The following is a 14,928-nucleotide window of genomic DNA, read 5'->3' on the forward strand; positions in this document are numbered from 1 at the left end:
GTGACAACCAGGGCCCAAGTGGGTGACACCCAGGGACCAGGCGGGTGACAACCAGGGACCAGGCGGGTGACAACCAGGGCCAAGTAGGAAACACCAGGGCCAGGCGGGTGACACCAGGGTCAGGCGGGTGACAACCAGGGACCAGGTGGGTGACAACCAGGGGCAAGTAGGAAACACCGGGGCCAGGCGGGTGACACCAGGGCCCAGGCGGGTGACAACCAGGGCCCAGGCGGGTGACAACCAGGGCCCAGGCGGGTGACAACCAGGGGCAAGTAGGAAACACCGGGGCCAGGTGGGTGACACCAGGGTCAGGCGGGTGACAACCAGGGACCAGGTGGGTGACAACCAGGGGCAAGTAGGAAACACCGGGGCCAGGCGGGTGACACCAGGGTCAGGCGGGTGACAATCAGGGACCAGGTGGGTGACAACCAGGGGCAAGTAGGAAACACCGGGGCCAGGTGGGTGACACCAGGGACTAGGTGGGTGACACCAGGGCCAGGCAGGTGACAACCAGGGACCAGGCGGGTGACAACCAGGGACCAAGAAGGAAATATCAGGGCCAGGCGGGTGACACCAGGGACCAGGCGGGTGACACTGGGGCCAAGTAAGAAACACCAGGGCCAGGCAGGTGACACCCAGGGCCCAGGCGGGTGACAACCAAAGCCAAGTGAGTAACAACCAGGGACCAGTGGGTGACAACCAGGGTCAAGTAGGAAACACCAGGGCCAGGCAGGTGACAACCAGGGGCCAGGTGGGTGACAACCAGGGCTAGGCAGGTGACACCAGGGCCAGGCGGGTGACACCAGGGCCAAGTAGGAAACACAAGGGCCACGTGGGTGACAACCAGGGCCAAGTAGGAAACACAAGGGCCAGGCGGGTGACAACCAGGGCCAGGCGGGTGACTCCAGGGCCAGGCGGGTGACAACCAGGGCCAGGCGAGAGCGACCTCACCTCCTTGTAGAGGGAGTAGAGGAAGACGATGGTCTGGATGGTCTTGCCCAGCCCCATCTCGTCGGCCAGGATGGTGTCGGTGCTCTGCGCCCAGGAGAAGCGCAGCCAGTTCAGCCCCTCCAGCTGGTAGAGGTGCAGGGTGCCGCCCGTCGCCGTGATGAACCGCGGTTGCGTCTCGTACTTCACCGTCGGCTGCCGGCATAGGGGAGGGTGTCGCTGGGTGGGGGACCCAGGCATCTGGGCGACCGAACCCCCCCATGGACACCCAGGGGGGTTGTTAATGACGTGGAGGTGCCGGGGGACCCAGGTGTCCGGGGTGGGACCCAGGCATCCAGAGGTGGGACCCAAGGGACCATGGAGGGGACTCAAGGGTCCATGGAGGGGACCCAGGCATCTGGGGAACCCAAGGGCCCATGGAGGGGACCCAGGCGTCCAGGGAGGGGACCCAGGCGTCCGGAGGACCCAAGGGTGCAATGGGAGGGGTCCACGGAGGGACCCCAAGCTTCTCAGGGGACCCAGACGTCCAGGGAAGGACCCAAGGGTCCATGGAGGGGACCCAGGCATCCGGGGGACCCAAGAGACCATGAAGGGGACCCAAGGGTCCATGGAGGGGACCCAGGCATCTGGGGGACCCAAGGGACCATGGAGGGGACCCAGGCATCCAGGAAGGGGACCCAGGCGACCATGGAGGGGACCCCAAGCTTCTCAGGGGACGCAGGCATCTGGGAGGGGACCCAAGGGTCCATGGAGGGGACCCAGACATCTGGGGGACCCAAGGGACCATGGAGGGGACCCAGGCATCCAGGAAGGGGACCCAAGGGACAATGGAGGGGACCCCAAGCTTCTCAGGGGACGCAGGCATCTGGGAGGGGACCCAAGGGTCCATGGAGGGGACCCAGGCGACCATGGAGGGGACCCAGGCATCTGGGGAACCCAAGGGCCCATGGAGGGGACCCAGGCGTCCAGGGAGGGGACCCAGGCGTCCGGAGGACCCAAGGGTGCAATGGGAGGGGTCCACGGAGGGACCCCAAGCTTCTCAGGGGACCCAGACGTCCAGGGAAGGACCCAAGGGTCCATGGAGGGGACCCAGGCATCCGGGGGACCCAAGAGACCATGAAGGGGACCCAAGGGTCCATGGAGGGGACCCAGGCATCTGGGGGACCCAAGGGACCATGGAGGGGACCCAGGCATCCAGGAAGGGGACCCAGGCGACCATGGAGGGGACCCCAAGCTTCTCAGGGGACGCAGGCATCTGGGAGGGGACCCAAGGGTCCATGGAGGGGACCCAGGCATCTGGGGGACCCAAGGGACCATGGAGGGGACCCAGGCATCCAGGAAGGGGACCCAAGGGACAATGGAGGGGACCCCAAGCTTCTCAGGGGACGCAGGCATCTGGGAGGGGACCCAAGGGTCCATGGAGGGGACCCAGGCGACCATGGAGGGGACCCAGGCATCTGGGGAACCCAAGCGTCCATGGAGGGGACCCAGGCGTCCAGGGAGGGGACCCAGGCGTCCGGAGGACCCAAGGGTGCAATGGGAGGGGTCCACGGAGGGACCCCAAGCTTCTCAGGGGACCCAGACGTCCAGGGAAGGACCCAGGGGACCACGGAGGGGACCCAGGTGTCTGGGGGGGGACCCAAGGGACCACGGAGGGGACCCAGGCATCCGGACACTCACGTCGTTGGTGGGGGAGTCGGGGGGTCCCTCCCCCGGCGTCTCCTTCTTCTTCTTCTTGTAGCGGCGGGGCTGGGCCGGGTCCTCCCCCATGAACACCTCCCTGGGGACACGGGGACAGCGGGTGGGGGACAGGACACGAGGGGGACACAGGGAGATGGGGGGACATGGGGACACAGGGACATGGAGGGGACAGGGGGCACAGGGACACCGGGGAGGATGGGGACACGGGGGGGGACAGAGGGACATGGAGGGGACACATGCAGACATGAGACCATGAGGACACCACAGGGACACGTGGCAGCATGAGGACATTGGGGGACTCACGGGGACACGGGGGCACACGGCCAGTCGGGATGTCCCCATGGCCTCCCTGCGTCCCTCTGTCCCCCTCTGTCCCCATGTCCCCCCCTCGTTCCCGTATCTCCAGCCTCACCAGTGCTTCCAGCAGGCGTGTCCCCATGTCCCCCCGTGTCCCCATGTCCCCCCATGTTCTCCCATGTCCCCATGTCCCCCCACCCTCCTCCATGTCCCCCCCGTGTCCCCCCATTCCCTGTGTCCCCATGTCCCCCTGTTCCCATGATCCTCACGGATGCTTCCAGCAGCCATGTCCCCACATCCCCCATGTCCCCTCCGTGTCCCCATGTCCCCCCGCGTTCCCCCATGTCCTCATGTTCCCCCGTCTCCCCCCAGTGTCCCCAGGTCCCCCCACATTCCCCCAGTGTCCCCATGTCCCCCCTGTGTCCCCACATCCCTCACTGGTGCTTCCAGTAGGCATGTCCCCGCGTCCCCCCCCGTCCCCATGACCCTCACTGATGCTTCCAGCAGGCGTGTCCCCATGTCCCCCCATATTCCCCATGTCCCCCTGTCCCCATGACCGTCACTGATGCTTCCAGCAGGCATGTCCCCATGTCCCCCCGTGTCCCCACATCCCCCTTGTGTCCCCATGTCCCCCCGTGTCCCCATATCCCCCCCATATCCCCCCCGTGTCCCTCACCGGTGCTTCCAGTGGGCATGTCTCCATGTCCCCCCATGTCCCCCCCATGTCCCCCTGTGTCCCTCACCAGTGCTTCCAGCAGGCATGTCCCCATGTCCCCCCCGTGTCCCCCCCGTGTCCCTCACCAGTGCTTCCAGCAGGCATGTCCCCATGTCCCCCCATGTCTCCCCCATGTCCCCATGTCCCCGTGTCCCTCACCAGTGCTTCCAGCAGGCATGTCCCCATGTCCCCCTGTGTCCCCATGTCCCCCCGTGTCCCCATGTCCCCGTGTCCCTCACCAGTGCTTCCAGCAGGCATGTCCCCATGTCCCCCTGTGTCCCCATGTCCCCCCGTGTCCCCCCCAATGCTTCCAGCAGGCATGTCCCCATGTCCCCCTGTGTCCCCATGTCCCCCCGTGTCCCCCCCCAATGCTTCCAGCAGGCATGTCCCCATGTCCCCATGTCCCCCCATGTCCCCCCGTGTCCCCATGTCCCCGTGTCCCTCACCAGTGCTTCCAGCAGGCATGTCCCCATGTCCCCCTGTGTCCCCATGTCCCCCCGTGTCCCCCCCAATGCTTCCAGCAGGCATGTCCCCATGTCCCCCTGTGTCCCCATGTCCCCCCGTGTCCCCCCCCAATGCTTCCAGCAGGCATGTCCCCATGTCCCCATGTCCCCCCATGTCCCCCCGTGTCCCTCACCGGTGCTTCCAGTAGGCCATCTTGTGGAGGTCGTAGTCGGGGATGGGCATCTCGTCCTCCTCCCAGGTGGCCTGGTCGTAGGGCAGGTCCCGCCACTTCACCAGGTAGTGGTACTGCCCCTTCCGGTCCACGCTGCGCGGCACGGCGTCACGGCCCGCACCGGGCACCCGGGGGACACCGGGCACCGGGGGGACAACGGCCACCCAGGGGACAACCGGCATCGCGGGGACAACGAGCACCGGGGAGACAATGGGCATTATGGGGACAACGGGCATTATGGGGATAAGGGGCATCGTGGGGACACCAGGCACCCGGGGAACAACGGGCATCGCGGGGGACAATGGGCATCATGGGGACAACAGGCATTATGGGGACAACGGGCACCCAGGGGACAACGGGCATCGTGGGGACAACGGGCACAGAGGGGCCATTGGGCACCCAGGGGACACCGGGCACCAGGGCGGACACTGGGCACCCAGAGGACACTGGGCACCCAGGGGACACCGGGCATCGTGGGGACACCGGGCACCCAGGGGACAATGGGCATTGCGGGGACACCGGGCACCCGGGGGGACACCAGGCATCGTGGGGACAACGGGCACCCAGGGGACACCGGGCACCCGGGGGACAACGGGCACCCGGGGAGACAACAGGCATTATGGGGACACCGGGCATCGTGGGGACACCGGGCACCGGGGGGACACCGGGCATCGTGGGGACACCGGGCACAGAGGGGCCATTGGGTACCCGGGGGACACCAGGCACCAGGGGGGACACCAGGCACCCAGCGGACAATGGACCTGGGGGGGACACCGGGCACAGAGGGGACACCGGGCACAGAGGGGACACCGGGCACCCGGGGGGACAATGGGCATGGGGGGACAATGGGCACCAGGGCGGACACCAGGCATCATGGGGACAACGGGCACCCAGGGGACAATGGACATGGGGGGGACACCGGGCACCCGGGGGACACCGGGCACCCGGGGGACAACGGGCACCCGGGGGGACAACAGGCATCGTGGGGACAACGGGCACCCAGGGGACAACGGGCATTGCGGGGACACCGGGCACCTGGGGGACACCGGGCACCGGGGAGACAACAGGCATTATGGGGACACCGGGCACCGGGGGGACACCGGGCACCGGGGAGACAACAGGCATTATGGGGACACCGGGGGGACACCGGGCACTGGGGAGACAACAGGCATTATGGGGACACCGGGCACCGGGGGGACACCGGGCACCGGGGAGACAACAGGCATTATGGGGACACCGGGCACCGGGGAGACAACAGGCATTATGGGGACACCGGGCACCGGGGGGACACCGGGCACAGAGGGGCCATCGGGCACCCAGGGGACACCGGGCACCCAGGGGACACCGGGCACAGAGGGGACACCGGGCACAGAGGGGACAACGGGCACCCAGGGGACAACGGGCATGGGGGGGTCACCTGGGGACAGGGAGACATAGACAGGACAGGGTCACATGGGGTCACCCGGGGACATGGGGTCACCTGGGGACAGGGGCACACAGACAGGACATGGGGACACCTGGAGACACCTGGGGACAGGGACACATGGAGGGGACATGGGGTCACATGGGGACACCTGGGGACATGGGGTCACCTGGGGACAGGGACATGCGGAGAGGACACAGGGTCACATAGGGACATGAGGTCACCTGGGGACACCTGGGGACAGGGACACATGGAGGGGACATGGGGTCACATGGGGACAGGGGGTCACATGGGGACAGGGGGTCACATGGGGACACCTGGGGACAGGGACATGGGGTCACCTGGGGACAGGAGTCACCTGGGGACAGGGACACACGGACAAGACGCGGGGTCACATGGGGACAGGGGGTCACATGGGGACACCTGGGGACACAGGGTCACCTGGGGAAAGGGACACACGGACAGAACATGGGGACACCCAGGGACATGGGGTCACCTGGGGACAGGGACACACGGACAGGACATGGGGTCACCTGGGGACAGCTGGGGACAGGGACACATGGAGGGGACATGGGGACACCTGGGGACAGGGACACATGGACAGGACATGGGGTCACATAAGGACACAGGGACACCTGGGAACAGGGACACACAGACAGGACACGGGGTCACATGGGGACATCGGGTCACCTGGGGACAGGGACACACGGACAGGACACGGGGACACCCAGGGACACGGGGTCACCTGGGGACAGGGACAGACCGGAGAGGGGTCACATGGGGACAGGGACACCCTGAAGGGACATGGGGTCACCTGGGGACAGTGCCCAAACTGCTCCCAATGGGTGCTGGGGGGCACCCATGGGTGCTGGGGGTGCCCGTAGAGGACCCAAGGGTGCCCAGAGTGTCCCCACGGGTGCCAGCGGTGTCCCCAAACCCCGCCCAGGCGCTCCCCCAGCCCCACCACAATGCCAGCCATCCCAGCCCAATTTTGGGGGGTCCCCATGCGTACCAGGGGCCTCTGTGGGTGCTGGGGGGCACCCATGGGTGCTGGGGGTGCCCGTAGAGGACCCAAGGGTGCCCAGAGTGTCCCCACGGGTGCCAGCGGTGTCCCCAAACCCCGCCCAGGCGCTCCCCCAGCCCCACGCCAATGCCAGCCGTCTCGCCCCAATTTTGGGGGGTCCCCCTGGCTACCAGGGACCTTGTGGGTGCTGCGGGGCACCCATGGGTGCTGTGGGTGCCCGTAGAGGACCCAAGGGTGCCCAGAGTGTCCCCACGGGTGCCAGCGGTGTCCCCAAACCCCGCCCAGGCGCTCCCCTGCCCCCATGCTGATGCCACCCATCCCCTCCCGATTTCGGCGGGGGGTCCCGGGCCACGTGGCACCCATGGGTGCTACCCCACCTGTGATTGATGATGCGGTGCACCGTCATCCACTCGGGTTTGATGCCGTAGCGGTAGAAGCGCTCCTCCATCCCCCCAAAAAGGGGGTCCCCCCCGGCCCCCCGCTTCTCGCTTTTGGGGTCGTCGTCCCCCGAGCCGTAGTCGAGGGGGGGCGGCTCGTCCATGTCGTTCTTCCGCTGGTAGTTGCGGTACATCACCAGGTGGAAGATCTCCAGCTGGGGGGACACGGAGGGGGGCACCCCCAAATTACGGGGGGGCTCAGCACCCCCCCACACCCCCTCCCAGCTCCCCCCAGAGCTCCTGGAAAGGGGTAGGGGGGGAGGAATTGGGGTGCTGCCCCCGCCCCAGGGGTGGGGGTGATGGGGGAGCGGGGGGAGCGCTGCACATCATGGCGGCCCCCCAGCTGGGGATGTCCCCAAAATTGGGGACCCCTCCAGCCCCTCCAGGTGGGGAAATTGGGGGGTCCTCAGTCCTGGGGAACGCCCCCATGTCCCCCCAGCTGGGAATATTGGGGTGTCCCCAAGCCAGGGGACCCCCATTTGGGAATATTGGGGTGTCCCCAAGCCTTGGGACCCCCCAGTTGGGGATACTGGGGTGCCCCCAGTCCTGGGGAATCTCCCCGCATCCCCCCAGTTGGGGATACTGGGGTGCCCCCAGTCCTGGGGAACCCCCCCCGCATCCGCCCTGCTGGGGATATCGGGGTGTCCCCAGTATCTGCCCCCCCCAAACTGGGGATATTGGGCTCCCCCAGTATCAGGGCCCCCCACACTGGGTATATCAGGCCCCCCCCCAGTATCAGGGCCCCCAAAACTGGGTATACTGGGCTCCCCCAATATCAGATCCCCCCACACTGGGTATATCGGGCCCCCCCAGTATCTACGCCCCCCAAACTGGGTATATCGGGCCCCCCCAGTATCTACGCCCCCCCAAACTGGGTATATTGGGCTCCCCCAGTATCAGAACCCCCAAAACTGGGTATATTGGGCCCCCTCCCAATATCAGATCCCCCCACACTGGGTATATCGGGCCCCCCCCAGTATCTACACCCCCCATACTGGGTATATTGGGCTCCCCCAGTATCAGATCCCCCCAAACTGGGTATATTGGGCCCCCTCCCAATATCAGATCCCCCCACACTGGGTATATCGGGCCCCCCCCAGTATCTACACCCCCCACACTGGGTATATTGGGCTCCCCCAGTATCAGATCCCCCCAAACTGGGTATATTGGGCCCCCTCCCAATATCAGATCCCCCCACACTGGGTATATCGGGCCCCCCCCAGTATCAGGGCCCCCCAAACTGGGTATATTGGGCTCCCCCAGTATCAGGGCCCCCCAAACTGGGTATATTGGGCCCCCCCCCCAATATCAGATCCCCCCACACTGGGTATATCGGGCCCCCCCCAGTATCTACGCCCCCCAAACTGGGTATATTGGGCCCCCTCCCAATATCAGATCCCCCCACACTGGGTATATCGGGCCCCCCCCAGTATCTACGCCCCCCAAACTGGGTATATTGGGCTCCCCCAGTATCAGGGCCCCCCAAACTGGGTATATTGGGCCCCCTCCCAATATCAGATCCCCCCACACTGGGTATATCGGGCCCCCCCCAGTATCTACACCCCCCATACTGGGTATATTGGGCCCCCTCCCAATATCAGATCCCCCCACACTGGGTATATTGGGCCCCCTCCCAATATCAGATCCCCCCACACTGGGTATATCGGGCCCCCCCCAGTATCTACGCCCCCCAAACTGGGTATATTGGGCTCCCCCAGTATCAGATCCCCCCAAACTGGGTATATTGGGCCCCCTCCCAATATCAGATCCCCCCACACTGGGTATATCGGGCCCCCCCCCAGTATCAGGGCCCCCCACACTGGGTATATTGGGCTCCCCCAGTATCAGAACCCCCAAAACTGGGTATATTGGGCCCCCTCCCAATATCAGATCCCCCCACACTGGGTATATCGGGCCCCCCCCAGTATCTACGCCCCCCAAACTGGGTATATTGGGCTCCCCCAGTATCAGAACCCCCAAAACTGGGTATATTGGGCCCCCTCCCAATATCAGATCCCCCCACACTGGGTATATTGGGCCCCCTCCCAATATCAGATCCCCCCACACTGGGTATATCAGGCCCCCCCCAGTATCAGGGCCCCCCAAACTGGGTATATTGGGCTCCCCCAGTATCAGATCCCCCCACACTGGGTATATCGGGGCCCCCCCGACACTGGGGTCCCCCCCCGGTAGGGGTCCCCCCCATACCTGCAGCTCCTTGATCCAGGAGCAGTGCCAGTAGGAGAGCCCGACCCACTTGACGAAGAATTCCCGCTCGGAGCGACCCTGGAGCGCTGGGGGGGGCCCCTCGGGGGGGGCCCCGGGGGGGGCGGCCACGGGGGGGGGCGGCTCCCCCCACCGCCAGTACAGGATCTTCTGCACCCGCCCCTTCAGCACCGGGCACTGCGGGGGGACAGCGGCGTTGGGGACAGCGGGGGGACACGGGGACGGCCAGCGGGGCGGGGCCTGTCCCGTGCGTGCCCCCCCCCCCACAAACCCCCCACCCACCCACCCAGAGGTGGGGGCACCCGGGGGGGGCGGGTGCCCACCCCAAGGGGTGGCTGCAGCGTCCCTGCGTTGGCCCCGTCGCCGTGGTTGTCCTCGTCCCTGTCCCCAGCCTTGTCCCTGTCCTGTCCCTGTTCCTGTCCCCAAACTTGAGACCCCCCTGTCCCCAGCCCTGTCCTGTCCCTGTTCCTGTCCCCAAACTTGAGACCCCCCTGTCCCCAGCCCTGTCCTGTCCCTGTTCCTGTCCCCAAACTTGAGACCCCCCTGTCCCCAGCCCTGTCCTGTCCCTGTCCCTGTCCCCAGACTCGAGACCCCCCTGTCCCCAGCCCTGTCCTGTCCCTGTCCCCAGCCTTGAGACCCCCTTGTCCCTATCCCTGTCCCCATCAGGTCCTGTCCCTGTCCCCAGACTCGAGACCCCCCTGTCCCCAGCCCTGTCCTGTCCCTGTCCCCAGCCTTGAGACCCCCCTGTCCCCAGCCCTGTCCTGTCCCTGTCCCCAGACTCGAGACCCCCCTGTCCCCAGCCCTGTCCTGTCCCTGTCCCCAGACTCGAGACCCCCCTGTCCCCAGCCCTGTCCTGTCCCTGTCCCCAGCCTTGAGACCCCCCTGTCCCCAGCCCTGTCCTGTCCCTGTCCCCAGCCTTGAGACCCCCCTGTCCCCACCCCTGTCCTGTCCCTGTCCCCAAACTTGAGACCCCCCTGTCCCCAGCCCTGTCCTGTCCCTGTCCCCAGCCTTGAGACCCCCCTGTCCCCAGCCCTGTCCTGTCCCTGTTCCTGTCCCCAAACTTGAGACCCCCCTGTCCCCACCCCTGTCCTGTCCCTGTCCCCAGCCTTGAGACCCCCCTGTCCCCAGCCCTGTCCTGTCCCTGTCCCCAGCCTTGAGACCCCCCTGTCCCTATCCCTGTCCCCATCAGGTCCTGTCCCTGTCCCCAGACTCGAGACCCCCCTGTCCCCAGCCCTGTCCTGTCCCTGTCCCCAGCCTTGAGACCCCCCTGTCCCCACCCCTGTCCTGTCCCTGTCCCCAGCCTGAATCACCCCTTTCCCCAGCCCTGTCCCTGTCCCCATCAGGTCCTGTCCCTGTCCCCAAACTTGAGACCCCCCTGTCCCCAGCCTTGTCCCTGTCCCCATCAGGTCCTGTCCCCAGCCTTGAGCCGTCCCTGTCCCCATCAACTCCTGTCCCTGTCCCCTTCCCAGTCCTGTCCCCATCCCTGTCCCCACCAGACGCCCTCCATGTCCCCCTCCCCAGAGCACTCCTGTCCCCAACCCCATACTCACCCTGTCCCTGTCCCCATCCCCACCCATGTCCCATCCCTGCCCCCTCCCCACCAGGTCCTGTCCCCCTTGCTCTCCCTGTACCCACCAGCTCCCTGTCCTGTCCCCAACCCTGTCCCCATCCCATTCCCATCTTCTCCATGTCCCATCCCCATCCATGTCCCCAAGCCCATCAGCTCCATCTTTGTCCCCATCCCTGTCCATCACCATCCTCGTCCCCATCAGGTCCCTGTCCTGTCCCCAACCCTGTCCCTGTCCCCATCCCCAGCAGGTCCCTGTCCCATCCCTCTCCTGTCCCCACCAGGTCCCTGTCCCATCCTCACCCACATCCCGTCCCTCTCCTGTCCCCACCAGGTCCCTGTCCCATCCTCACCCACATCCCGTCCCTCTCCTGTCCCCACCAGGTCCCTGTCCCATCCCCACCCACATCCCATCCCTCTCCTGTCCCCACCAGGTCCCTGTCCCATCCCTGTCCCATCCTCACCCACATCCCTTCCCTCTCCCGTCCCCACCAGGTCCCTGTCCTGTCCCCAGATCCTTGTCCCATCCCCACCGACATCCCATCCCTCTCCTGTCCCCACCAGGTCCCTGTCCCGTCCCCACCAATGTCCCATCCCCACCAGGTCCCTGTCCCATCCCTCTCCTGTCCCCACCAGGTCCCTGTCCTGTCCCCAGATCCTTGTCCCATCCCCACCCACATCCCATCCCTCTCCTGTCCCCACCAGGTCCCTGTCCTGTCCCCAGATCCTTGTCCCATCCCCACCCACATCCCATCCCTCTCCTGTCCCCACCAGGTCCCTGTCCCATCCCTGTCCCATCCCCACCCACATCCCATCCCTCTCCTGTCCCCACCAGGTCCCTGTCCTGTCCCCAGATCCTTGTCCCATCCCCACCGACATCCCGTCCCTCTCCCGTCCCCACCAGGTCCCTGTCACATCCCTGTCCCATCCCCACCCACATCCCATCCCTCTCCCGTCCCCACCAGGTCCCTGTCCCATCCTCACCCACATCCCGTCCCTCTCCTGTCCCCACCAGGTCCCTGTCCTGTCCCCAGAAGATCCTTGTCCCATCCCCACCGACATCCCGTCCCTCTCCCGTCCCCACCAGGTCCCTGTCCCATCCCTGTCCCATCCCCAGCAGGTCCCAGTCCTGTCCCCACCAATGTCCCGTCCCCAGCAGGTCCCTGTCCCATCCCTCTCCTGTCCCCAGCAGGTCCCAGCCCCATCCCCACCAGGTCCCAGTCCCACCCCCACCAGGTCCCTGTCCCATCCCTGTCCCATCCCCACCCACATCCCATCCCTCTCCTGTCCCCACCAGGTCCCTGTCCCATCCCTGTCCCATCCCCACCCACATCCCATCCCTCTCCTGTCCCCACCAGGTCCCTGTCCCATCCCTGTCCCATCCCCGGCAGGTCCCAGTCCTGTCCCCACCAATGTCCCATCCCCACCAGGTCCCTGTCCCATCCCTCTCCTGTCCCCACCAGGTCCCAGTCCCATCCCTGTCCCATCCCCACCGACATCCCGTCCCTCTCCTGTCCCCACCAGGTCCCTGTCCCATCCCTGTCCCATCCCCACCGACATCCCGTCCCTCTCCTGTCCCCACCAGGTCCCTGTCCCATCCCCACCCACATCCCATCCCTCTCCTGTCCCCACCAGGTCCCTGTCCCATCCCTGTCCCATCCCCACCCACATCCCATCCCTCTCCTGTCCCCACCAGGTCCCTGTCCCATCCCTGTCCCATCCCTACCAGGTCCCTGTCCCATCCCTCTCCTGTCCCCAGCACGTCCTTCTCCCATCCCCACCAACATCCTCTCCCTCTCCTGTCCCCACCAGGTCCCAATCCTGTCCCCAGAAGATCCTTGTCCCATCCCCACCCACATCCCATCCCTCTCCTGTCCCCACCAGGTCCCTGTCCCATCCTCACCGACATCCCATCCCTCTCCCGTCCCCACCAGGTCCCTGTCCCATCCCTGTCCCATCCCCACCCACATCCCGTCCCTCTCCCGTCCCCACCAGGTCCCTGTCCCATCCCTGTCCCATCCCCACCCCGTCCCCCGCAGGTCCCCCACCACCTGCCCACTCCCCACCCCCCGCACCCCGTCCCCCCTCCGCCCCCGTGCCCCCGTACCGTGCAGCGGGGACAGAGCCACTCGCCGTTGGGGACCTCGGGCAGGGGCGGGTTGAGGCAGTGGATGTGGTAGGAGGAGACGCAGGCGTCGCAGCAGAGCAGCTCCCCGCCGTCCTTGCACACCCGGCAGTACTCCATGTGGTCGTCCTCCTCCTCCTTCTCCCCTTCCTCCTCCTCCTCTTCCTCCTCCTCCTCTTCCTCCTTCGCTTCCCACTGCACCCCCTCCTTCTCCTGAGCGACACCCAGCGTCAGGCACCCCAAACCTTCTGGGAGTGCCCCCAAAACAGCACCCAGTGACCCCAAGCCTCCTGGGGACACCCCCAGGGACACCCAACACCTCCTGGGGACACCCCCAGGGACACCCAAACCTCCTGGGGACACCCTGAGGGACACCCAAACCTCCTGGGGACACCCCCAGGGACACCCAAACCTCCTGGGGACACCCTCCAGGGACACCCAAACCTCCTGGGGACGTCCCCCAGGGACACCCAAACCTCCTGGGGACACCCTCCAGGGACACCCAAACCTCCTGGGGACGTCCCCCAGGGACACCCAAACCTCCTGGGGACACCCCCAGGGACACCCAAACCTCCTGGGGACACCCTCCAGGGACACCCAACCTCCTGGGGACACCCCCAGGGACACCCAAACCTCCTGGGGACACCCTCCAGGGACACCCAACCTCCTGGGGACACCCCCAGGGACACCCAAACCTCCTGGGGACACCCTGAGGGACACCCAAACCTCCTGGGGATATCCCCCAGGGACACCCAACCTCCTCAGGATGTCCCCCAGGGACACCCAAACCTCCTGGGGACACCTTGAGGGACACCCAACCTCTTCAGGACGTCCCCCAGGGACACCCAAACCTCCTGGGGACACCTTGAGGGACACCCAACCTCTTCAGGATGTCCCCCAGGGACACCCAAACCTCCTGGGGACATCCCCAAAACTGCCCTGGGGACACCCTGAGGGACACCCAGACCTCTTAGGGACACCCTGAGAGACCCCTACACCCCCCAGGGACCCCCAAATCCCTCTACCAGGGACCCCCAAGGAACCCTCTAACCCCTGCAGGACCCCCCTAGGGACCCCCCAAACTCCCTGAGGATCCCCTTAGGGACCCCCAAATCCCCCAGCATCCCCCCAGGGACCTCCAAACCCCCTCAGGGACCCCCAATCCCCCCCCAGGACCCCTCTAGGAGCCCCCAACCCCCCTCAGGGACCCCGAAAGCCCCGCAGGGACCCCTCTAGGACCCCCAAACCCCCCCAGGGACCCCTCTAGGACCACCCAACCCTCCTCAGGGACCCCCCCCAAGCCCCCCAGGCCGCAGCTCACGCAGTGGGGGCAGCTCCAGCGTCCCTCGGGCGCGCGGTCGAGCTCGGGGTCGAGGCAGACGAGGTGGTAGGCGCGGGGGCAGGTGTCGCAGAGGATGATCTCCCCGCCCTGCTGGCACACCTCGCAGTAGTCCTGGTGGTCCGTCTCGTAGCCGTCCCCCTCCTCCTCCGGCCCCGGCCCTGCGGGGACGCCACGCACCGCCCGCTGCCACCCGGATTGATGGGGGGGGGAGCGCCGGGGACAGGGGGATGGGGACGTGGGGACACTCGGGGATGGGGGCACTGGGGATGGGGGGACAGGAGGATGGGGACATGGGGGCACCGGGGGACAGGGGGATGGGGACATGGGGACATTCAGGGATAGGGGCATGGGGAGGGGGACGTGGGGGCACTGGGGGACAGGGGGATGGGGACGTGGGGACACTCGGGGATGGGGGCACCGGGGACACCAGGGGACAGGGGGATGGGG

At 66.7% G+C, this 14,928-nt stretch overlaps 1 protein-coding gene across 1 annotated transcript in view; it reads right to left on the minus strand.

Moving 5' to 3' along the window:
• The window catches only part of CHD3 (chromodomain helicase DNA binding protein 3), a 91,507-nt gene that overhangs the window by 50,018 nt on the left and 26,561 nt on the right, over positions 1-14,928 (minus strand). The window contains 7 exon segments of the mRNA XM_075725503.1: positions 952-1,143; positions 2,629-2,728; positions 4,299-4,430; positions 7,162-7,376; positions 9,430-9,624; positions 13,122-13,352; positions 14,461-14,664. Of these exon segments, the coding sequence (XP_075581618.1) occupies positions 952-1,143; positions 2,629-2,728; positions 4,299-4,430; positions 7,162-7,376; positions 9,430-9,624; positions 13,122-13,352; positions 14,461-14,664 (1,269 nt within the window).

This window comes from Pelecanus crispus, chromosome 32, assembly GCF_030463565.1.
Source record: "Pelecanus crispus isolate bPelCri1 chromosome 32, bPelCri1.pri, whole genome shotgun sequence".
In the NCBI taxonomy this organism is placed as follows: domain Eukaryota; kingdom Metazoa; phylum Chordata; class Aves; order Pelecaniformes; family Pelecanidae; genus Pelecanus; species Pelecanus crispus.